The sequence below is a fragment of the Oryctolagus cuniculus genome, chromosome 21 (genome assembly GCF_051225735.1).
Source record: "Oryctolagus cuniculus isolate XC-2025 breed Fujian yellow rabbit chromosome 21, ASM5122573v1, whole genome shotgun sequence".
Taxonomy (NCBI): Eukaryota; Metazoa; Chordata; class Mammalia; order Lagomorpha; family Leporidae; genus Oryctolagus; species Oryctolagus cuniculus.
Genome location: NC_142887.1, coordinates 13,588,334 through 13,613,580, shown reverse-complemented (window position 1 = coordinate 13,613,580; position 25,247 = coordinate 13,588,334). Strand labels below are relative to the sequence as shown.

Here is a 25,247-nt window from a genome sequence, read left to right as displayed (position 1 = left end):
TGACAGAAAAAGCGGTTCTAGGGCCCAGGCTGAGCCCTGTTCTGATGTCTCTTCAGGCCCCGTCTTTTTACTGGGAAATTGAAATTGTCTCCTATGGAGACACTGATGATGACACTGGACCAATAGTTTCCTTTGGCTTTGCCACAGAAGCAGAGAAACGAGACGGGGCTTGGACCAATCCAGTGGGCACCTGTCTTTTCCATAAGTAAGTGACTACTCTTACTTTTACTGGAAACAAAAGAAAAGTAAGCCATAGTCCACAGATTGGCGCTACCCCTCAAAGTGATTACAGGTGTTTAGGAAGCCAGAGCAGAGTTCTGTCCTCAGATGAGTTTGAGGAAAGGAGAGATTTTTTGGAGAATTATAGTGCACATTAGCAAGATTCGTTTCTTCTCCTGCGGTAGGAAACCTATTTGTTTCCCAAATCTCATATCCCTTTATTCTGTGAAAACAGCTTGGGAAACACTGGTGTGGGTATTTTAATACCAAGGTAATAGAATAATAATCTCCACCATCAAAAAAGTGGAAAATACCAGTTAGAAATACATTTGCGTTTCAGGGAGGAGAAAAGCTCTTAGAATTTCTGGCGATTCCTGTGCTCCTGATGCCCTGTCCACTCCTTGCCTGCCCCCGTGGGGGCTGGCCAGGCTTCCTTTGATTTCTCCTCCTTTTTCCCAGCAATGGCCGAGCAGTGCATTACAATGGCTCTAGTCTGTTGCAATGGAAGAGCGTTCGCTTGGATGTGACTCTCTCTCCTGGTGAGTACAGCAGGAGCCTTTTTGCCCTGTGTGTTTCTGTTGATCCTAGGTTTGGGTCTAAATAGGTTAAGTTAAATAGATTAAGCAACTGGGACAGGTGGTTGTCCTCTTGTTGATACCAAAGCTCATCTTTCTGAGGCCGTTATTGCGAGAGCCTCTGCTTGGTAACTCTGGAATCACGTTTGCTTTCATTCCTCATCAAGAGGAAGTTCTGAGATTTTACTCCTCTCTGACATTTCCATCTGGTCTTGCATCAACTCTTCATTAATAAGCTGATACATATCCTCAAGGGGAAAAAAAGGACTCTACCACAAGCCATGAAGTTCATGAGAAACACATTGTGGTGGGTACAGGCTTAGACTTCATTCTCAGCTGCCTCAATATCTGCTCCAGCTTCAAAAAAGCCCCTGCCTGCATGTTTCAGTCACACTGAAAGTTAACTCAAGAAAGAAGCTATCCCCTCTGGTTTTTCCCCTCCATACAGAAACTTCATCTGAATAGTAGATGTATGAAGTCGGCCCTATCTGCTGCAACAGTAGCAAAATACAGGCGTTGTCCCATTGCTGTTAGAAGCAGCCAAATGTTTGGGGACTTACTTTCTGCCAGCACATCTTTAACTCCATCCCTGCAAACACTTCATTTGTTAGATGTGATGGACAGTCTGGCATGTTTAGTTGGGGAACATGAAGTCCCTCCACCCACTAGATAACCTCCCTGCTCTGCGTGGGGTGGGGTTCTGGTGGGTGGGTTACTGTCACCATCACTTACCCATGAGGGAGCTGCTTGTTGATTGCTCTTTTCATTGAAGCATAGTGTCTCCATTCACTGTCAAGTTACGATTCTGAAATCGTTTCAGGACAAAGTTGCTTCTCCCTTGCTTAATGGAGAAGAATTCTGCCTCTCAGCAGAGGACTTACCTATGTGCTTTAAGTACCTCAGGGTATGTGGGGAGGACGGGGAAGCCTTGTCAGGGGTTTTGTTTGCTTGTTGCTGTTGTGTTGTCTTACCACATTCTGGCTTTTGGGGACATTTTGCATCAGACGTCAGGCACATGTTCAGCTCTCAGACCCGTGTCTCTGTGGGAATCAGAATCTCAGCCTCTGTAGCAACTCTGCAGTGTCCGTTCATCAGCAGGTGCTTACTGTACACCTGCTTGCCATTCTAGCTCAGGGAAGCCATGGGGAGCCATGACAAACCCCAGCCATGGCGGTGTCTGAACCATGGGAGTGTCTGAACCATGGCCGTGTCTGAACCATGGAGGCTGTGATCAAAAACAATCACAATGCGCTCGTTGGAGAATGTGCAACAGAGGAATCATCAGGCGGCACATGCCGGCAGCATAGCCAAGGCAATGGCGAGAGCAGCGGAGGCCACAGACGTGCCCTCTTGGTTCTCTGAGTGCTGTCCTAAAGTCCAGTAGTCTCATGAGAAAGCAGTTGGCCAGCGTCCCACATCAGCTCGCCTGGGTTGGTCGATGCCCACCTCACACCTGTTACTCCAGCTTCCTGCTAATGCAGGCCTGGAGACACAGCGGTGATGACTCACGCGATTGGCTTCCTGCCTCCTGTGTGGGAGACCTGGAGCGATTTCCCGGCTCCTGGCGTCAGTCTGTCCTAGTCCTGGCCATTGTGTGGAGTGAGCCAGCAGATGGGAGCTGTCACTATTTCACTCTCTAGTATTTCTCAAATTAAATTAATTTAAGAAAAGAAAGAAAGCAGCTTGGCTTGTATTATCTTTGCTTCTTGTAAAATTCTTTAGTTATAAGTAAAAGTAGATAATGTGATTTAATAGTACACCTATCTTACATTATAGGTTTAGTTTAGTTTTTTTTTTTTTTTTTTTTTTAAGATTTTATTTATTTGAAAGGCAGGGTTACGGTGTGGGGTGGGGTGAGCGAGAGAGATCTTCCATCCGCTGGTTCTCTCCCCAAATGGCCACAATAGCCAGGACTGGGCCAGGCCAGATTTATTTATTTATTTGAAAGTCAGAGTTACACAGAGAGAGGAGAGGCAGAGAGAGAGAGAGAGAGAGAGGGAGGGAGGGAGGGAGGGAGGGAGGGAGGGAGGGAGGGAGGGGGAAGGTCTTCCATCTGATGGTTTATTCCCCCATTGGCCGGAGCTGCACCGATCTGAAGCCAGAAGCCAGGAGCTTCTTCCAGGTCTCCCACATGGGTGCAGGGGCCCAAGGACCTGGGATATCCTCTGCTGCTTCCCCAGGCACATTAGCAGGGAGCTGGATTAGAAGTGGAACAGCTGGGCCGGCGCCGCGGCTCACTAGGCTAATCCTCCGCCTAGCGGCACCAGCACACCAGGTTCTAGTCCCGGTTGGGGCGCCGGATTCTGTCCCGGTTGCCCCTCTTCCAGGCCAGCTCTCTGCTGTGGCCAGGGAGTGCAGTGGAGGATGGCCCAGGTGCTTGGGCCCTGCACCCCATGGGAGACCAGGAAAAGCACCTGGCTCCTGGCTCCTGCCATCGAATCAGTGCGGTGCGCCGGCCGCGGCGGCCATTGGAGAGTGAACCAATGGCAAAGGAAGACCTTTCTCTCTGTCTCTCTCTCTCACTGTCCACTCTGCCTGTCAAAAAAAAAAGAAGTGGAACAGCTAGGACTCAAACTGGTGCCCATATGGGATGTTAGCATTGCAGGTGGTGGCTTAACCTGCTACACCACAGTGCCAGCCCCCCTTGTGGGTTTAGCTTTATATTTTGTAAGGCCTTTTTCTGAATCTTACACAAACTTAAGAAAAGATATTACCATTTACCTTTATGCGATAAGTAATTCTCCATGTGTCACGAGAGTAAAACTTGTGTTCCTCTTCAAAAATTATTCCCATTATTTTCTCTTTTTATCTTCGCTGCCAGGAAAATCGAGGCCAATTGACTTTGTAGTTGTGGTAACTAACTTACTCACACTCTGGGTGTGTGTGCATCTTCTAAAGAGTTTCTGACTTGTCTTTTTTAAGTGGTTTGTTTCTGTTGTGCTGTTAAAACAACTTCATGTCCTCTTTGGAGGAAACTGAGGGCGTAAATAAATAAATAAATAAATACAGATGCAGTCTGCACAATGTGGCCCTTCACAGCGGTTGCAAATGAGGAGTTCACGTAATAGACAATCCAGGGGAAAATGTGTTGTTTCCTTCCTGTTCTGTACCACAGGTGATGTGGCAGGAATTGGCTGGGAGAGAACTGAAGGGACTCCGCCTCCTCCAGGCCAGCCAGCCAAGGGCCGGGTCTATTTCACATACTGTGGGCAGCGCCTCCCACCGTATCTCGAGGATGTCTCTGGTGGGATGTGGCCTGTGGTTCACATTCAGAAAAAGGCAAGTTACCTTATTGGGAAGGGAAAACAAATTCTCCTTAGTAATTAGTTCCTGTCACACAGGGTGGAATGGAAGGCACCCAACCACCCCCTGTTGCCGGCCCTTTGCCTGAGGGCACCCTTTCTCTGCCTGTTTCATCCATTATTCATTCATACGCACTTTATATCAGACACACGCTAAGCTTTGGAAGTCACAGTGAGCAAAACAGATAAGGTTTCTGTCTTCATGGGGTTAGAGATTTGTCTAGAGATGAGGAATCAAACATTAGTCAACTAACCACATGGATATAAGCGTGTATGTGTGCAATCACAAACTGATAAATGGTGGGAATGAGAGTAGATTTCATGGAACCAAGCAAGTCTGATCAGGTCCTGGCTACCCTGAAGCAGTGAGGTTTGAGCCAACTCTAGAGGAAAGAATGTTCCAGGTGGAGAGCACAGCGAAAGCAGTGGTGGCAGGCAGAAAGGAACAGCAGTAGGGCGACAAATAAAGTTGCTGTGTTTGAGTAGCTGAAGCACGAGAGTGCAAGGCAGGGGAAAAGAGGCTAGGCCAGCCACTCAGAGTCCAAGGCAGCAGTAGACATAGCCCCTCCGCCTGGCTTCTCAGGATAGCCCATGCTGCGGCCATTCTTCTGATTAGATGTTAAATGAAGTGCGCCTTAGGGTGGTAAACAAAGTTTTAAAAAATGAACTCAAGTCCTTTCAAACCCTTTGTTTGCCTTCCTTTCCAGAATACCAAGACTCGAGCTAACTTTGGCTCCCGCCCATTTGCCTATGCTGAAGGGCAGGCCCACCGCAATGCTGCCGACCTGTGCACCGACCTGGCGGAAGAGATCAGCGCCAACTTCGAGGCCTTACCCTTCGCCATGGCATCTGACAGTGACAACGATGCTGGCACCAGTATTGCATCAGACCCGGGCACTCATGGGCCACCGTGCCGGATCGCCGCTGTGGCTACCGCTCAGCAACGTAAGTCACCTCCTCCTAAGGGCCCCCTGCTGTTGGGGAACGTGAAGGCCAGGAATCCCATGAATCCATCTAACTTGGGGTTGCAGATTCAAGTGCCTTTTGGTAAATGGTAATAGGCCCAAGAAAATGGGGAACAGGAGGAAGCAGGAAAGATACAGAAGGTGTTACAGAACGCCTACCACTGCTGAGCGCCAGCAGAATCGTGTAAGACAGCTAAATATGCCCGAATTTCAGAAGAAATCTCACTTTACAATATACTTATTTTTTAAAACTGAGGTCACTGGGGCAGGAGTTTGGCATGGCAGTTAAGACATAGCATGGGTTGCCCGCCTCGCATTTTGGAGTGCCTGGTTTGAGTTTCAAATGTTTCCAGTTCCAGGTTCCTGTTAATGCACTCCCTCAGATGCAGCAGGTTCAAGTAGTTGAGTTCCTGGCCACCAATTTTGGGAGACCTAGATTGAGTTCCTGGCTCTTGTATCTGGGGCACAATCCAGTGGATGGAAGATTTCTCTCTGTCTCTCCCTCTCCCTCCCTCACTGTCTCTCTGCCTTTAAAATAAATACATTTTGGGGGACCAGCACTGTGGCATACTATGTTCAGCCTTGACCTGCAGTGCCAGCATTCCACAGGGGCACTGATTTGTTTCCTGGCTGCTCCTCTTCCGATCCAGTTCTCTGTATGGCTGGGAAAGAAGTGGAGGATGACAGCCGGTGCTGCGGCTCAATAGGCTAATCCTCTGCCTGCGGCGCTGGCACACTGGGTTCTAGTCCCAGTTGGGGCGCCGGATTCTGTCCCCGTTGCCCCTCTTCCAGTCTAGCTCTCTGCTGTGGCCTGGGAGTGCAGGGAGGATGGCCCAGGTGCTTGGGCCCCTGCACCCAAGTGAGAGACCTGGAAGAAGCTCCTGGTTTGGATCCGCTCAGCTCCAACCATTGCAGCCATTTGGGGAGTGAACCAGCAGATGGATGACCTCTTTCTCTCTGTCTATAACTCTGCCTCTCAAATAATAAATAAATGAATCTTTAAAAATATATAAATTTTTTAAAAAACAAAGTTATTGGGGCCGACACTGTGGCATAGTGTGTCAAGCTGCTGCCTGCAGTGCCAGCATTCCAGATCAAGTCCTGGTTGCTCCATTTCTGATCCAGCTCCCTGCTAATGCGCCTGAGAAAGCAGCAGAAGAGGACCCAAGTCCTTGGGCTCCTGCATCCACGTGGGAGACCCATGTGAAGCTCTTGGCTGCTGGCTTCAGCCTGGCTCAGCGCTAGCCATTATGACCATTTGGGGAGTGAACCAGCAGATGGAAGATATCTCTCTCTCTCTCTGTTTCTGTTTCTCTCTCTTTCTCTCTCTCCCTCTCCCTCTCTCCCTCTGCTTCTCCTTTTCCTCTGTAATTCTGACTTTAAATCAATAAATCTTTTTTAAAAAGATAGAAATTAGCCTGATGAGAACATAGCCCAGTGGCAGATGGTAGCAAGAAAAATAAAGTGAAAAAAACTAAGAATAGGAAATGAAGATGCGTTCTGGGAGGGAGAACACCAGAATTTAAAAAAAAAAACTAAAGTCTTTGAAGAATAATAAAATGCTAATTGTGGGATCTAGGTGGTGGATATATAGCTATGCACTACAGAACTTTTCTGATCATTTGAAAAATTTCACAATAAATTGAATAAAACAAAGCTCACCAAACTAAAGATGTCCACAGGCCAAATGTGGCCCAAGGGATACTGGTTTGAAAACTTTTGAAAAATAAATCAATAAAATACCGAAAATAAATTTAAAAAATAAGAATCTTTACAAACAAAAAGAAAACTGTTATGAATCTGTTTAATTCTTTTCAGTGGTGAAGAACTTGGCAAATTCTTCTCTTCAGTTAAATGAATTATACGCATTTTAAATATTGATTGATTTGAAAGACAAAGTTACACAGAGGGAAAGACAGAATGAGAGAGAGAGAGAGAGAGAGAGAGAGAGATCTTTAACCTACTGGTTCACTCTCTAAATGACAACAATAACCAGGGCTGAGCCAGGTCCAGACCAGGAGCCTGGAACATCCATCCTGGTCTCCCATGTGGGTGACAGGGGCCCCCGCACTCGTGCCATCTTCCACTGCTTTCCCAGGCACATTGGCGGGAAGTTGGGTCATAAGTGAAACAGCCCGGACTTGAACCAGCGCTCATGTTGGTCTCCAGCATTGCAAGTGGCGCCTTAACCCACCTTGCCACAACACTGGCTGGCCCCAGCCACTTCAGGATTCAGAGTACTCATGGATGACAGTTGCTCCTGGGCTCTGTGCTTCACACTCCCCAGTGTACTGGGATAGGAGTTTTTGTCATGCGAATCAACGGAATCCTGTTTGTCCAAGGTGAGAAGTTAATGATTCTTGCAATGTGCTCTTGCTCAGGAGTCACTGTCGTCATGCTTTGTTACAGAATATGACAGTGACACCTCCTGTCACTACAAAGTGGAGCTCAGCTATGAGAATTTCATCACCTCTGGGCCAGACCCTCACCCGCCTCCCATTGCTGATGACGAAAGTGATGATGATGACGACGACGACATCCCTCAGGTAAGAGACCCGCAGGCAGCATCAGCTTAGCTCCCTGGTCCCTAGGATTGTGGTGTGAGGGTGCAAGACTGGTGTTGTTACACATCCAGTTACATCATTGTGCTTGAGTGGAAACTGGAGTATTGAGTTTTCTAAACCACCTATCAGTAGCTGTGTCTGTTGGGTTCTTTTGCCCAAGGAGATCCAGGACTTAGAGAAATGAAGTGGTTTCATAGTAACTCAGCAGTAAGTTCAGAAGCCTGCAAAAGCGTTCCATGGCTTTCAAGGAAAAGGAAGAGTTTGCCTAGTCAAGCTGTCCCTCCGTGGCATTGGACATGTGTGTTTAGTGCGAGGGTGTGTACCTTGCCTTTCTATTCCTGGTGTTGGAGTGAGGTAAAGGCCCCAGGAAAGATGTATGTTAAAATGCTGTGGCTGCACGAGGTGTTCCTTCTCTGCCCATGAGTTTCCTTCTCTTTCCAGGAGGACCACTATGCCCTGCTGGTGAAAGCGTGGGAGACCAAGGTCTTTCCTACCATACGAAGACGCTTCCGCAACGAAGCAGAGCGGAAGTCAGGCCTGGACCAGATAAAGGGGGCTTTACAACTAGGTCTGTGCTTCCGTCCTCCTCTGGAGCCCTGTCATGACTTCACAGCTAGGCTCTAGAGATGAGGACAGCACCTCAGGAGAGGGGCTCGTCGAGTGTTGTGCCAGACATACCGGTGCCTCTGTCTGGGCCTTCAGTGAGCGCTGCCGTCTTCTGCTGCTCTTCCCGAGCTCTGGTTTGCTCATCAGTTTGACGCAGTGTTTTGGGCTGTTGAGTTGTTGAAATGAAACAAGCGGTCATGATGGGAAGCTGTAGGGTGTGCTGGTGAACAGTTATGTCTGAACTCACCATTTGCCAGCTGTGGGAGCTTGGGGAAGTTTTTTAAGCCTCTGGGCTTTCCTTATCTTTAAAATGGAGTCAGCAATAGTGCTCTCTCATATGTATCTGAGAAATGATGAGCTAGTGCAGCTAGCAGACCATAGGAGAGCTCTGTCCCGTAGAAAGCCTTCAGCTTCTCTCATTCCAAATCACAGTGATGATGATGGGCAGGCTTGTCTAGCAGGAAGCACTGGCAGACCCACGTCACTAGTGCAGGCCACATTGTTGGCAAGTCTGCAGCACACAGAGTGATGACGGTGGGGGACTTCTCCAGCACTGTCATCAGGTCCCCCGGAGAAGGTTAGTGTAAACCAGCTTTGTGCTCTGCTCGAGGTAACTGGTGGCTCCCCAAGTGGTCCCTGACTTGCCTATTAGGTACTGGAGTATTCTTTTTCTCCTCTCCACTATTTATCTTGATAATATTGCGAAGTTCATTGTTCCATAATCTTCTAATATCAGGCCTCAATTTCCTGTTTATTCCGTCTGATGCTTCTTTCCACATGTATCCTTCCCTAAGAAAAGCCCCCTTTTTGAATTGTGCTTGGGGGCCAGCATTGTGGTAATCCAGTTAAATCACTGCCTGCAAAAGCAGCAGCCCGTATGGACAATGATTCAAGTTCCACCTTCTCCAGTCTGATCCAGCTCCTGCTAATGGCCTGGGAAAGCAGTGGGCGATGGCCCAAGTGCTTAGGCTCTAGCCACCATGTGGGAGACCCAGATGAAGCTCCTGGCTCTTAGCTTTGTCCTGGCACAACCATGGCCATTGCAGCATTTGGGGAGTGGATCAGTGGATGAAAGATCTCTCTGTCTCTTCCCCCCTCTCTCTCTGTAACTCTCCCTTTCAATTAAATAAAAGAAATCTTTTGGGGCCAGTGTGGTGGTGCAGGGGGCTAAGCTGCTGTCTGCAGTGCCGGCATCCCATATGGGCACTGGTTCTATTCCCAGCTGCTGCACTTCTGGTCCAGCTCCCTGCTGATACATCTGGGAAAGCAGTGGAAGATGGCCTAAGTGCTTGGACCCCTACACCCACATGGGAAACCTAGAAGAAGCCCTTGGCTTTGGCCTGACCCAGCCCCGACATTGTGGCTATTTGGGAAATGAACCAGCAGATAGAAGATCTCTCTGTCTCTCTCTCTCTCCCTCTCTAACTCTGCCTTTCAAATAAATAAGACTTTTTAAAAAATCTTTAAAAATATTTTAGGGGCTGGCATTGTGGCACTGTGGGTTAAGTTGCCACCTGTGATGCTGGCATCCCATGTAGGTACCAGTTCAAGTCCCAGTTGTTCCACTTCCAATCCAGCTCCCTGCTAAGGGCCAGGGAAAGCAGTGGAAGATGGCTTGAGTGCTTGGAACCCTGCCAACCACATGGGAGACTCCAGCGGAGTTTCTGGCTCTTGGCTTTAGCCTGGCCCAGCCCTGACCATTGCAGCCATTTGGGAAATAACCAATGAATGGGAGATACCTCCTTCTCTCTCTCTCTCTCTCTCTCTCTCCCTCTCCCTCTCCCTCTCCCTCTCCCTCCCTCCCTCCCTCCCTGTTTCCCCCTCCCTCTCTCTGTAGCTCCGCCTTTCAAATAAAAAAAAAGAATCCTTTTTTCTTTTTTTGAACATTTATTTTACTTATTTGAAAAAGAGAGAGAAATCTTCCATCCTCTGATTCATTCCCCAAATGGCTGTAATGGCCAAGGCTGGGCCAGGCTGAAGCCAGGAGCCAGGAGCTTCATCCAGGTCTCCCACATGGGTGCAGAGGCCCAAGGACTTCAGCCATCCTCCACTGCTTCCCCAGGCACATCAGGAAAGAGCTGGATTGTAAGTGGAGCAACTAGGATGAGAAGCAGTGCCCATATGGGATGCCAGCATTGCACGTGGTGGCTTAACCCATTACCCCACAATGCAAGCCCCATAAATAACTGTTTCAAACCTTTTTTTAAATAAATTGTACACAGAGAATTGTTGTGCCCTTTCATTACAGCAAGGCCAGTGGGGGAAAATGGCAGATAAGCATGATGGGAGATGGGCTTTGTTTAAAAGCAGATGTCATCAATACTCCTTTATCCACAACTGCCTGAGCTCTGTGGGATCTGAGGGAGCAACAGCAAATGGTGGCTATGGGTCCCACCTCATGGTATTCCCCACAGAACTTTTTTTTTTCAAGTCTTTGGACATTCATTTGGTTCATTAACTAACATTAGCTGTTGCTATCAGTATGCTCTCCCTCCAGGAAAGAAGGACAGAATAAAACTCAGTGGTGGAGAGAAGTCTTTGATACAGGAGTGGGCATTTGGTGCACTGGTTAAGACGCCATTTGCCTCACCCTCATTCCGTATCAGAGTTCCCAAATCCAAGTCCCAGCTTTCTTCCCAATACCAGCTTCCTGCTAATGCGCACCCCAGGAGTCAGCTCAAGTGGTTGGGTCCATCAGCAATGTGGGACACCTGGATGGAGTTCCAGCTCTGGCTAGTGTGGGCATTGGGAAATGAACTAACAGATAATTTTCCGTCTCTCTCTCTCTCTCATTGCTTCTCAAATAAATAAATTTAAAAACAAAGAAGTTATTGATATAGCTCTGTCTTTCCTAAATAAGCAACTAGTATATATGTAGTAAATAGCAAGCACAGTGCAAAAATATATAAAGTAAGAAATAAATATTACCCTCACTCTCTTCTTCCTCTGTATTTGTCCTTCGTTCTTTTGAATTAATGAAATAACTACATAATAATATGCCATAAATTTTGTGTTAGTGAACTCTGGTTATTTCCATTTTTTTGTTATTTATGAATAGCGCTACAGTGAGTGTCCATGCACCTTTGTACACCTGTACTGTTGGAGGAGAGATCTGAGCGATTCCTAGAAGGAATACATTCAGTGTTTAGGCTTGGTAGGCCCTGCACAAGTGCCTTCCCCACAAGGCTGCTCACACACACAGCGCTTGGGAGAGTCTCTGGGTACAAGTCAGTGTTGTGGTCAATGTGCAGGTCGTGAGCCTTGGGGGTCACCCCGTGCTGTGTGCTTGCAGGCATGGTGGATATCGCCCGGCAGACGGTGGAGTTTCTCTACGAGGAGAACGGTGGTATCCCGAGAGACCTTTATCTTCCCACCATTGAAGACATCAAAGACGAAGCAAACAAGTTCACTATTGATAAAGTTCGAAAAGGTATTGCTTTCCTCCTTATTGCACCTATGAATTTTCTGTAGATGAGAAGTTGAATTTTCCCAACCCTGAACCAAGCAGCTGGTGGCTGTCCTCGGGTGACCTCCTTTCTCTGAGGACTTGACTTCTTCCCGGCTCTCCCATGGATGGCCCTCAAGCACCTGGGGAGGCACAAGGAAACATTTGGTGTCTGGTAGCTTTGTTCACCTTCCTAGAACTCACTAGTATGAGCAGTCGTATAAGGAGGGAGGTCGGTCTGGGCAGAGATTCCAGATAGGCCTCTTGGGCTTAGTCCTGGCTTCCATGGTTATCCTGCACCTTTTAGAACTTGAACAAAATGTGTCCTTTTGATTAAAAGCCTCTTTTTGGCCGGTGTCGCAGCTCAATAGGCTAATCCTCCACCATGCAGCACCGGCACACCGGATTCTAGTCCCGGTCGGGGCGCCGGATTCTGTCCCGGTTGCCCCTCTTCCAGGCCGGCTCTCTGTTGTGGCCAGGGAGTGCAGTGGAAGATGGCCCAAGTGCTTGGGCCCTGCACCCCATGGGAGACCAGGAGAAGCACCTGGCTCCTGCCTTCGGATCAGCATGGTGCGCTGGCCGCGGTGGCCATTGGAGGGTGAACCAACGGCAAAGGAAGACCTTTCTCTCTCTCTCTCTCTCTCTCTCTCTCACTGTCCACTCTGCCTGTCAAAACATAAATAAATAAATAAATAAATAAATAAATAAATAAAAATCCTCTTTTTTTAATAGAAAGCTTTCATAGGTACAACTTTTGGAAAAGTCTGTTGCACATTTGGAGAAAATACAGAAAAGCACAAGAAAAAGAGAATTTAAAGCTACTCATTTTTAGAGTTTCCAGATGATCTTCAAAAAATAGCAGAGCATCATGGTCAGGCGCAGGAGTATATATTTATTTTTCTCCTCCTCCCCACCCCCCCCAATATAATTCAGATAATCCACCCCTTTAAAGTACGCAATGTGGCAGTTTTAGCATGTTCGTAATGTTTTGCAGCCATCAAACTGTCACCTCTACTTCAGAACATTTTCATCCCCCAAAAGGAAGTCGTGTGCCCTTGTCTTGCCTCTCCCTGTCTCAGAGAACCTCTACTCAACTTTCTCTCTGTGGCTTTTCCTGTTGTTGGTGCTTCCTTTAAATGGGATGCCATACCATGTGGTCTTCCGTGGCTGTCTCCCTTTACATAGTGTAATCTTCAAGGCTCGTGGACATTGTAGCATGTTTCAGCCCTTCCTTTCTGTGGCCAAATAATATTCCATTTTGTGGACAGACCATGTCATATTTATCCTTTCATCCTGTGATGGACATTTGAGTTGTCGCCACCCTTGGCCCCTGTGAGTAACACTGGGTTCAGCGTTTGTGTAGGAGGCTTTGTGTGGACCTGGGTTTTTGTTTCTCGGGTGGGTGTGGGAGTGGAATTGCTCAGTCATTTGGTAACTTTCATTTCCCTAATGATTAGTGACTAATGTTGAATATCTTTTTATCTATCATTTTTTGATTTCTCTTTGGGGAAATGAATATTCAAATCTCTTGTGCATTTTTAATTAGTTTATTTTGTCTTTTTATTTTTACACTTTAACAGTATTTATAACATTTTGTTGTATTACCTTCTAGAAGGAGCTGTGTTCCTTTTCTGGTTATACAAAATCAAGGACATTTAATGCTGGGGATGTATTTAGACCACAGGGTCTAACATACAGGGTCCCAAGACAATAATGATTTTTCTCCTGAATAAATTTCTCTGTCTCCCCTCCTCAGGCCTCACAGTGGTAACCCGCTCTCCAGACAGCAATAACGTAGCCAGCAACACTGTTGGAACCGCTCTGCCAAAGTTTGCCATCCGTGGGATGCTGAAAACCTTTGGGCTTCATGGAGTCGTCTTAGATGTGGATTCAGTGAGTGACCAGTCATTCAGATTTCTTTTTTTTTTTTTTTTAAGATTTATTTTATTTATTTGAAAGAGTTACAGAGAAAGGTAGAGACAGAGAGAGAGAGAGGTCTTCCTTCCACTGTTTCACTCCCCAAATTGCCACAACAGCCAGAGCTGAGCCTATCCGAAGCCAGGAGCCAGGAGCTTCCTCCTTGTCTCCCACGTGGGTGCAGGGGCCCAAGCACTCCAGCCATCTTCCACTGTTTTTCCAAGCACATCAGCAGGGAACTGGATCAGAAGTGGAGCAGCTGGGACTTGAACCTGTGCCCATATGAGCTGCCGGTGCTGCAGGGTTGATGTTTGGGTTTTAACCTGCTGTGCCACAGTGCCGACCCCTGGCCCTTTAGATTAAGAAGTCTGTTACGTGCACTGAGACTGTCACGGCCAGACTCCAAATACCTTAAGAAGTGATTGCCCATGAGGCTGGCACTGTGGCATAGCAGGTAAAGCCACCACTTGTGCTGGCATCCCATATGGGCACGGGTTTGAGACCCAGCTCCACTTCTAGTCCAGCTCCCCACTATACAGTAAAGCGCCTGGAAAAGCAGCAGAGGATGGCCCAAGTACTTGGGCCCCTCCACCCATGTGGGAGATCCGAAAGAGGCTCCTGGCTCCTGGCTTTGGCCTGGCTCACACATTTGGGAAGTGAACCAGTGGATGGAAGATAAGATCTATCTGTATCTCTCTCTCTCTCTCTCTGCCTCTGCCTCTCTGTAACTCTGCCTTTCAAATAAATAAATCTTTTTTAAAAAATTATGATCCAGTTGGGTTTCTCTTCAGATTAGGAACAGACAAACAAGCAAACGGGCTATCATGGCAGACGGCTTGCCTGCCTTTCTCATGGGCTCAGGTCAGAGCTGATTAGAGAATATATGCGCCTGAATCTCAGTGAAGTCAGTGCCTTCCAACCGCACTGCCTCTGCCATTGTTTTCTGCCTGCCTGGTCCCAACTGTTGCCACATTGTATCTACCCACATTGCAAGGGACAGTTCTCCCATTGTCCTTGATGAATGGAGGATCTGTCGTTGGCATGATTGCTATAGACACAGCTTTGTCAGTTTGGTCAGCTCACTGACTCCCCCAGCCCCAGTTTCCCTCTCTGTAAAGTGAGTGCTTCCCCAGCTGAGTGCTCCCCGCTGGGGCTCAGCAAGGTTTTGGAGGGGTGAGGATTTGTGAAGGAAAGATGGGAACAGGAGAGGCAAAGCCCAAGCTTTCTTTTGAAAACCAGATCCATGGCATGAAACTAGCATTTGTCTGGTTAAATAAGTAACATATATATATTTAATATATATATATGATAGAAAAAAATCAGTGCTCAGAAAATCACACAGACATTTTTCCCCTGTTGCAGGTGAATGAGCTGGTGCAGGTAGAGACCTACCTTCGGAGTGAAGGGGTGCTGGTGCGATACTGGTATCCCATTGATATGTTGGAACGGCCCCCGGCTGGCTACCGAAGGACTGCCACCAATGGCTTGGTCACACTAGACAACACCAACCTTCAAATTCACAGGTGAACTGAGCCTGCTCTCTGAAGGGGCACAGGTTTCTACTCCTTGGGTTCTAGCACACGTACTGCTATCCTTACAGCACGTGACGCTCGTCCCTCCAGAACACATACCCTGTGCCCACAGCCCTCGGTTTCCTCTCCATGTCTTGCCTCTCGCTCCTCCACAACTTCCAGAATGATCTGTTGGATCAGATCTCCTCTCCTGTAGACCTTCCCGTGGCTTCCTATTCCCGCTCATTTCTATTCCAAGCTCCTCTCCTACCTAGGGCGCTGTATTTGCCCAGAACCTGGCGTGACTGTCTCATTCTTATCACTCAAGTTTTGCCGAATAGTCACCTCAATAAAAAGGTCTCCCCACACCATCCAAGGGAGCCATCAGGTCACTTCTTGTCATAACTTCTCACCCAGAACTTAATACTTTTGCTTACTGTTGTTTGGTTAAAACTTGTTCTTGTATCTTTTTTTGGGACTTTGGCTTAGTCTTTTTTTTTTTTTTTTTTTTTGAAAGATTTTATTTATATATTTGAGAAGTAGAGTTACAGATACAGAAAGAGAGAGTCAGAGGGAGAAGTCTCCCATCTGCTGGTTCACTCCTCAGATGACCGCAACAGCCAGAGCTGGGCTGATCCAAAGCCAGGAGCCAGAAGCTTCTTCCAGGTCTCCCATATGGGTGCAGGGGCCCAAGCACTTGGGCCATCCTCCACTGTTTTCCCAGACCATTAGCAGAGAGCTGAATCAGAAGAGAAATAGCTGGGACATGAACCAGCATCCTTATGGGATGCCGGTGCCACAGGCAGAGGCTTAGCCTACTACACCACAGTGCTGGCCCCTGGCTTATTCTTTATTAGAGCCCCTATGGGTGCATCTGGGCCACAGCACACATTGCAGACTGAAAGATTGGTAGACAAACCTCTAAACATCCATGATGCTCACATGGCTTTTAGAGAGGACTTTGACAGGCTTCTGAGGCATGGATGTTGGGCAGGGTCTGAACAGGCCGTTGAGCGGACTAGAACAGTCTCTGTACAGCTTCGTTCCTGATGACGTCTGCCTTTGAAATCTGTGGTGACGGGGGTGGGGAGCACTGTGCGGGTTTTCAGCCTCCTGCACGTGCACAGCTGCTGTGTGGTTTTAGGCACCTTGTTAGTACTGTTAGACTCCAGGAAGGGAGGAAATGGGAAGTGGGTTCGTTTTGAATTCTGGCATGAGAGCCTTACGAGCTGGCGTGGATGGGAGAAACGCCCTCTGAGGTAGCGTCTTAGTGGTCTTTCTGTTGACCTTCACTTCTAGCTCTACAGAGTTGTTAAGTTTTACATTGGCTTCTTTCTTTCTTTGCCATTACACCCAAATCTGAGTGATGAGACAGCAGTATTTAGTTACTTAGGGTCAGAAAATGTCAAATGTGGCTGGCGCCGCGGCTCACTAAGCTAATCCTCCACCTTGCGGCGCCGGCACACCGGGTTCTAGTCCCGGTCAGGGCACCGGATTCTGTCCCGGTTGCCCCTCTTCCAGGCCAGCTCTCAGCTGTGGCCAGGGAGTGCAGTGGAGGATGGCCTAAGTGCTTGGGCCCTGCACCCCATGGGAGACCAGGATAAGTACCTGCCTCCTGGCTTCAGATCAGCGCAATGCACTGGCCGCAGCGGCCATTGAAGGGTGAACCAACGGCAAAGGAAGACCTTTCTCTCTGTCTCTCTCTCTCACTGTCCACTCTGCCTGTCAAAAAAAAAAAATTGTAAAATGACCCATATTTTAGTTACATTCTTACTGAAGTGATGTTAATTATAGTGATTAGCTAATAAAATATAGGGAGCCACCACTCTGCTTAGTATTAACAGAATGGATTCTTTAGCAAAAATATAATTCTAAATGAAGCTTGTTTCAATTCTAAGTGAGACTTAGTAATGAACTATGTTTCTTTTTTTTTTTTTTAATTTATTTTATTTATTTGAAAGAATTAAAGAGAGGTAGAGACAGAAAGAGAGGTCTTCTATCCGATGTTTCACTCCCCCGATGGCCACAATGGCCGGAGCTGTGCCGATCTGAAGCCAGGAGCCAGGAGCTTCTTCCGGGTCTCCAACATGGGTGCAGGGGCCCAAAGACTTGGGCCATCTTCTTCTGCTTTCCCAGGCCATAGCAGAGAGCTGGATCGGAAGAGGAGCAGCCAGGACTACAGCTGGCGCCCATATGGGATCCCGGCACATCAGGCCAGGGCTTTAACACACTGCACCACAGCACCGGCTCCAGTAATGAACTATGTTTTTAAAAGATTTATTTATTTATTTGTAGGGCATAGTCATAGAGAGGGAGAGACAGAGAAGAGAGGCTTCTTCCATCTGCTGGTTCACTCTCTAAATGCCTGCAACAACCACGGTTGGACCAGGCCAAAGCGGGGAGCCAGGAACTCCATCTGTGTCTCCTACGTAGGTACCAAGAACCCAGGCAGTTGGGCTGATGCATCATCGGTTGCCTCCCAGGCACATCAGCAGGAAGTTGTATTGGAAGTGAAGTGGAAGCAAAGAAGCTGGGACTTGAACCAGGACTCTGCTATGGGATGTGGGTGTACCAAGCAGCGGCTTAACCTGCTGCACCACGATCTGTCCCACTAAAGAGCTGTTATTCAAGGTATATGCCACTCACCTTGTATTCATCACATAGAAATACCCACAGGGAACCGGCTTAGCTTAGCAGATGAGATGCCTGCATCCCATAGCAGAGTCCTGGCTCAATCCCAGTTCCAGCTCCTGACTCCAACTTGCTGCCAGGGAGGCAGCAGTGATGGCTCAAGTCATTGAGTTCCTGCCACTCACGAGGGAGACTTGGGCTGTGTTCCTGGCTCTGCGCTACAGCCCCAGCCCCTCACTCTAGCTCGAGCCCCAACCACAGGGACATATAAGGACCAGTGGGTGGGAGCTTGCTCTCCCTCACTCTCACTCTCTTTCTGGACCTCAAATAAAAAATAATAAATGACAAAAATATTAATGCCCACCGGAAGTTTTTTTGGTTTTTGACAGGCAGAGTTAGACAGTGTGAGAGAGAGAGAGACAGAGAGAAAGGTCTTCCTTCCGTTGGTTCACCCCCAAAAATGGCCACTACAGCCCGTGCGCTGTGCTGATCCGAAGCTAGGAGCCAGGTGCTTCTTCCTGGTCTCCCATGCAGGTGCAGGGCCCAAGCACTTGGGCCATCCTCCACTGTACTCCCGGGCCACAGCAGAGAGCTGGCCTGGAAGAGGGGCAACCGGGACAGAATCCGACACCCCAACTGGTACTAGAAGCCAGGGTGCTGGTGCCCCAGGCAGAGGATTAGCCGAGTGTGCCACGGTGCCGGCCTCACGGGGGATTTTTTAATAATAGCTTTTTTTTTTTTTTTTTTTTAAGACACTGCTTACTTATTTATTTGAGAAGTAGAGTTACAGAGAGAAGGAGAGACAGAGAGAAAGGTGTTCCATCTGCTGGGTTACTTCCCAAATGGCTGCAAAAGCAGGAACTGAGCCGATCAGAAGCCAGGACTCCCACGTGGGTGCAGGGGCCCAAGCACTTGGGCCATCTTCTACTGCTTTCCCAGGCCACAGCAGAGAGCTGGATCAGAAGAAGAGCAGCCGGAACTTCCACCGGCACCCATACAGGATGCCAGTGCCGCAGGTAGAGGCTTAACCCACTATGCCACAGTGCCAGCCTCTATAGTAGCTATTTTTTTTTTTAATTTGACAGGTAGAATTATAGACAGTAATAGATAGAGAGATAGAGAGAAAGGTCTTCCTTCCGTTGGTTCACCCCCCAAATGGCCGCTACGGCCTGTGTGCTGTGCCGATCTGAAACCAAGAACCAGGTACTTCCTCCCGGTCTCCCATGCGGGTGCAGGGCCCAAGGACTTGGGCCATCCTCCACTGCCTTCCTGGGCCACAGCAGAGAGCTGGACTGGAAGAGGAGCAACTGGAACTAGAACCTGGCGCCCATAAGGGATGCTGGCACCGCAGGTGGAGGATTAACCAAGTGAGCCATGGCACCGGCCCCTATAGCTTTTTTTTTTTAAATCATTTATTTATTTAAGATATAGAATGACTGGGGGGAGGGGCAGCTGCGCTGTGGTGTAGCAGGTAAAGCCACTGGCTGCAGTGCCAGCATCCCCTGTGGGCGCTGGTTCAAGTCCTAACTGCTCCCCACAGCTCTCTGCTATGGCCTGGGAAAGCAGTACAAGATGGCCCAAATCCCTGGGCCCCTGCACCCATGTGGGAGACCTGGCAGAGGCTCCTGGCTCCTGACTTCAGTTTGGCTGAGCTATGGCTGTTACAGCCAATTAGGGAGTGAACCAGCAGATGGAAGACTGATCTCTCTCTCTCTCTCTCTGCCTCACCTTTTCTCTGTGGAACTCTTTCAAATAAATAAATAAATCTTAAAAAAAGAATGACGGGGTGGAAAGCTGGGTGGAGGGGAAGGCAGGTGCAAGCACTCTCTTCCATCTGCTGGTTGTCACAACAGTTCCAGGCCGAGGCCAGAACCAGGAACTCCACGCAGATCTCCCACGTAGGCGGCAGGAACCTCAGCGCTTGAACCTTCATCTGCTGTCTCCCAGGTGCATTAGCAGGAAGCTGGATGGGAAGCATGGAGTGGCCAGGACTCAGATCAACACTTTGATATGGGATTCGGACGTCCCAAACAGTGGCTTAAGCCACTTTGCCACAAGACCTGTTCCTGTATTAGCTTCACTGAGACATAATTCATATAGCATACAGTTCACCTACTTAAATGCACAAGTCAGGAGTGAGCGTGTAGCCTAGCAATTAAGATGCCTGAATGGTGGGGCTGGCATCGTGGCATAGCAGGTTAAACTGCCGCCAGCCACACCGGCATCCCATAAGGATTCCAGTTTAAGTCCCTGCTGCCACCCATGTGGGCGACGTGGACTACCATGCTTCTGGCTCAGCCTGGCCCTGCCCCAGCCATTGTGGCCACTTGGAGAGTGAACAGCTGAATGTAAGATAGCTCTCTTTCTGTCTCTCCTTCTCCCTCTGTAACTCTGCCTGTGAAATAAATAAATAAATCTTTAATAAACAAAAAATGCCTCTCCCTGTGGAGGGCCTGGGTTTGATTCCTAGCTGCGACTCCTGATTCTAGCTTCCTACAAATGCACACCTTGAGAAGCAGCGTTAATGGCTTAAAGTGATTGTGTTTCTGCCATTCTCATGGGAGACCTGGAGTAAGTTCCTGGTCCTTGGCTTTAGCCAGGCCCAGCCCTGACCATTCTGGCCATTTTGGGAGTGAACCAACAACTAATGGGGCTCTCTCTCTGCCTCTCACCCTTTGTCTTTCTCTCCTGTCTGTCTCTCTCTGCCTCACAAGTGTGTAAATAATGTGTTACAACAATGTGCACAGTATCCTCACAACCCTACAGATATCACCACGTCGGTTTTAGAGCTTCCATCTCCCTGGAAAGACATCCCACTCCCTCTGGCAGTCATCACCATTTTCCCCATCTCCCAGCTTCCACCAAATGCTTTAAAAAAAAGTAATACTTATTTATTTGAAAGGCAGAGTTACAGAAGAGAGAGGGAGAGATAGAGCAAGATGTTCCATCTGCTGGCTCACTTCCCAGATGGCAGCAATGGATGGCCAGGGCTGGGTCAGGCCAGAGCCAGGAGCCAGGAGCTTCTGCATCCCCTGCCAAGTTCTTAATTTGCTCAATTCTGGACTTTTCATATTAGTGGAGTCACAATATGTGGCCCTTTGTGTCTGAATTTTTTACATAGTGTAATATTTTCAAAATTCATTCATAGTATGGAGTGTTTCCGCACTTTATTCTCTTTTGTTGATGAAGAATGTTTTATTGTATGGATAGAGTGCTTAGTTAACGGAGATTTCGGTTATTTGCACTATTTGGCTATTATGAATAATGCTGCTATGAACCTACATATGCAAGCTGTGGTGTGGACATATATTTCCATTTCTTTTTTCACAGTGCTTTCTGAGCTGGGAAAAAAACAAACATAATGAAATGTGACTTTTTATTTAAATCACAAGTGACTCATTTGGGGTACAGAATATGGGCCTGGAAGAGAAGTTTATGGCGGTGTAGTCCTCTGCTTGGGCACCTTGCGGCCTGGTCCGGGGGTGGGGCCTGAGAGGTGGCACTCAGGGCGTCTCCCTGCCTCTCCCCTGGTCCCGGGGGCGGGGCCCGGGCGGCGGCACTCAGGGCGTCTCCCTGCCTCTCCCCTGGTCCGGGGCGGGGCCTGAGAGGTGGCACTCAGGGCGTCTCCCCTGCCTCTCCCCTGGTCCGGGGCGGGGCCCGGGCGGCGGCACTCAGGGCGTCTCCCCTGCCTCTCCCCTGGTCCGGGGCAGGGCCCGGGCGGCGGCACTCAGGGCGTCTCCCCCGCCTCTCCCCTGGTCCGGGGCGGGGCCCGGGCGGCGGCACTCAGGGCGTCTCCCCTGCCTCTCCCCTGGCAGAGAGTTGCTGCGCTGCGAGGCCGCGCTGGCCAGGTTGTACTGCCGCATGGCCCTGCTCAACATCTTCGCCCCCAAGCTGCCTCACCTGTTTACCCGCCTCTTCCACATCCCTGCTATCCGGGACATATCCCTGGAGCACCTGCAGCTGCTGTCCAATCAGCTCCTCGCGCCTCCTCTCCCAGGTGAGACTGGGCTCTGCTTTGTCACCCCAGAAATCAGCACAGATTAGAGTGGCCCCGACCCTGAGCCAGGCTCCAGGCAGGAGTACGTGTGCCGTCGTCACTGCCACACGTCAGGGAGGAGAGGCACAACGCGGTACTGTTGGCCACGTGGATAAATCGCACTAAGGAGCTCGGTGGTCTTGCATGCCTTGTCACTCTTTGAAACATGTCAGATACTCACCTTTGTCCTTAATCTGTGAAGCATTCACTGAACTCTCCAAGCTGGCTCGAGGGAAAGTTAAATATCTTGGAGCCAGTCACTGAAGTGGTGCTGCATTCAGATGGCACTGGGGAGGAAGGAACGCGTTTGCAAACTCCACACAGGCCTAGTAGACTCCTCGTGACCTCAGGGAGCCCAGTGTCAACGGGCCAGCTGGGGGATCTTTGTTAGCCCGCAGCCCTGGGACTGAGGGCTGAGGTGGTGTTTGCTCCCCTGGGGAAAGCTAAGTGAGTCTGCCCTTGGCCCCACCCAAGGCTGAGGGGCACTCTGCCTGCCGCTGGCAGCTCAGCCTCCAGCCAGCTTTCCTAATCGTACGGCTCCTGAGAGGGGAACAAGAGGATAGGGCGCCCCCCGCACCCACTGACGGGCAGCTGCCTTCCCAGCCACAGGCTGCCAGCCGGGGCGGCTCCACCTGAGGCACCCTCGCTGCCACCGTGCGCTTACTACGCAGGCTCTGGGGACCCTGGAATCCAGCAGAACCACTTTTATGTGTTCAGTAGGCTTGGGCCTCTATGTAAGATTTTATTTTAGGAAACAGTATTGGTGCTAAAAAGAGAGTTTAATTGGCAGTAGCTGTTACCCCAGACATTATGTCCGAGATAAGCTGTGCAGCGCAGGTTAGCGGATGGGGTGTTCATTGTTGGTTGCTTGGGCTCTCGAGGCCCTGGCTGGCTTGGTTCTTGTCAGCATCTGTTTCCCTCCGGTCCCCAGATGGCACCATCAGCTCCAGCTCCATCCTCCTGGCGCAGTCCCTGCAGCACTGCATCCACTCCCAGAACTGCTCTGCCACAGACCTCTTTTACCAGGGCAACTCCCAGACAGTGAGAGAGTGGCTCAGCGTGGCCATCACCCGCACCCTGCACCAGGGAGAGGAGGGCCTTTTGGAGCTGACAAAACAGATCTGCTCCTTCCTGCAGGTAGAGGTCTAAAGCTGGTGACCCTTTATTTTAGCATGGACGTTTTACGGCTTGCTGAAACATCGCTCTCCTTTCTCTCCCCGCCCCCACCCCCACTCCCACCCCCACCGATGTCCTCCTCTTAGACGATTCCCTGCTTTGTCCCATCCTCAGTTTCATTCCCTCCAGAGGGCTTTTTTGTCCTGCCTCTATGACAGTATGTGCGCTGGCTGATTTCTTTTGCCTCGTGAGCTGGGAAAATGAAATGCTGTCCCTTGTGTCTGGCCCATGGCTTTCCTCATTAAACGTCTCTTTGCAGACAGCACCAGAGCAGTTCCCCTCCGAAGAGTTCCCAATTTCCGAGTCCAAAGTCAATATGGATGTTAATTTCCCCGGGGCGGCTTTTGTTGTCGTGTCTTGCAAAGAAAGTCAGTCTGGATTCCGCAAAGAGTAAGTGACCTGTTCTCACAACGATGGCCATGGGAGAGAAAAGCCACATGGATTCTGGCGACGTTCGCAGAGGGAAAAAAACTCCATTGTTCTTGTTCTTTAATGCACACCGTCTAACAATAATTTATAGTTCTTCCCTTATTTCCACGTTTGGGGAATTAGTCTTTATAGTTCTAAAATGTGGGAGAAGCAACTTATGCCCAGTTCTCATGTAACTTCCTTCTGGTGCAAAGCATCGCTGAGTCTCGCTGGCCTGTGAGGCTGGGCTCTGTTAACACCCCCCCCTCCTCAGCTCCTCGCTGTACAAGGCGCCGTGGGCTCGGGTGCTGGTGTACGGGCTCGGCCACAAGGTGAAGCGGACCGGTCAGCTGAACCTCATCGAGGCTGCCTGCTACCCTCGAGACGCATCCCCCGCCAACACGGGCCTCGCACCTCCCCCCACCGCTGACCAGTACCCTTCTGTGGTCCTCTCCACAGACAGGGTCCACATCAAACTGGGTGAGTCTCTTGTCATCTCGTGGGACGGGACTAGCAGGGAGTGATCCTCTGCTTGCCTTCTGTTTGGAGATACAGATATAAAGGACTTGGTAACCTGCTGTGATCACACTACCATCAGCCACAGCAGGACTCTGGCAGCCACGTGTTCTGGAGGCCGGAGCTTTCAAGGCCTCCCTTTCCTGCCTGGCAGAGGCCTGACAGGCACCGTCTCGAGCCTGGGGGGATTTCCACGCCCCTCACAAGCACACTCTGGGCTGTGTGCTGTTCAGCGTGCTGTGACCACGGCGGTCTCCTTATCCCCTCTCAGACGGCAGTAACGCCAGCTGCCATCCTTCCAGTTCTCATTAAGACCGAGCTCTCGAGTGTGCGGTGTGGCTGCAGGGGCACTGACCATGGCAGGTGTCTGCTCCCCATCTAGGTGGGAGCCCAAGTGCTCTTGTCGCCCTGGCGTCCTTTGTGAGGCCTCCCTGGTCTGGGACTCAGATGAGGGCCCCACCTCTACAAGCCCTAAAGCAGTGGCTACCTGTGCCCATCATACACCAGGGCCCGCTCACCTTCCAGGTTTCCACTGCCCAGAAGGTCACTGCCTGAATCATCATTCCACAGTTGTCACATGCAAGCACTCACAGTGCAGAAACCCAACACGTTCCCCGACTTGTCCAGAGCCCGGACCCTCAGGCTCACGTCTGACCGGTGCACTGAAGGAGGTGGCGGAGATCGGTCTTGGGACCCTTTTCCTCTTGCTTTGGTCTGACGTAGGCCATGGCAGTGACAGAAGGAAAAGGGGAAATGAAATCCCAGGTCCTGGAAGTGTCTTGAGTCTTGGGGACGCCTTGCTGGGCCCCGTGTGAGTGCACCGGTCTTCATGGGCTTCCGCTGTACACAGGACTGACTGTGTCTTTCCCAAGCTAAGAGCTTCCAGGGAGGCTTCCTGGAGCCTGACTTCCTCTTCCCGTTCTTGTCCACTCAGCTGAATGAGGGACGCTTGTTCTCTGTACTGTCACTGTCCTTTCTCCCCTCGGCGGGCTGGCTCTGTCTCCTCCTGCACCTGCAGCTCTCGAAGAGCCGGGAGGACCAGCAGTTACACTTCCTCCCCCAGACCCCATGCCGGGCGGCTTTTCAGCCCCATTGCTCCACCTGCAGCCGGCAGCTCCTTTTTCCGGCTTTGTGGCTCTGTGCCAGTTACATGCCTTCCTCCTGGGCTCTCCTTCCAGGAGTGTCTCCACCTCCTGGAGCTGTGCTGGTGTTACATTCTCTGCCCTTGGAGTTCCCTTTGGCCATGGCCTTCGCAGAGCAGCTGCTGTCCTGGAAATCAGAAGACGGCGAAGGGAAGTCGGAGGATGAGCCTGACACCATCCCGACGTCAGTCCTCCTGCTGGTGGTGGAGCTGCTAGGTGAGGGTGCCTGCCCCA

General features: G+C 49.8%; 1 protein-coding gene across 7 annotated transcripts in view; it reads left to right on the top strand.

Moving 5' to 3' along the window:
* HECTD4 (HECT domain E3 ubiquitin protein ligase 4) overlaps positions 1–25,247 on the top strand; it is a 200,810-nt gene that overhangs the window by 153,086 nt on the left and 22,477 nt on the right. For 6 of the 7 annotated variants that reach the window (XM_070066217.2, XM_070066215.2, XM_070066216.2 and 3 more), the window contains 14 exons: positions 57–205; positions 679–758; positions 3,910–4,073; positions 4,804–5,041; positions 7,471–7,607; positions 8,067–8,193; positions 11,524–11,661; positions 13,433–13,569; positions 14,956–15,116; positions 21,551–21,732; positions 22,703–22,908; positions 23,207–23,337; positions 23,630–23,835; positions 25,050–25,229. In XM_070066217.2, coding sequence (XP_069922318.2) covers positions 57–205; positions 679–758; positions 3,910–4,073; positions 4,804–5,041; positions 7,471–7,607; positions 8,067–8,193; positions 11,524–11,661; positions 13,433–13,569; positions 14,956–15,116; positions 21,551–21,732; positions 22,703–22,908; positions 23,207–23,337; positions 23,630–23,835; positions 25,050–25,229 — 2,236 coding nt within the window. Of the gene's footprint in view, positions 1–56; positions 206–678; positions 759–3,909; positions 4,074–4,803; positions 5,042–7,470; positions 7,608–8,066; positions 8,194–11,523; positions 11,662–13,432; positions 13,570–14,955; positions 15,117–21,550; positions 21,733–22,702; positions 22,909–23,206; positions 23,338–23,629; positions 23,836–25,049; positions 25,230–25,247 lie in introns of those variants that run through there. The other variant, XR_016227112.1, reaches the window with a different exon arrangement.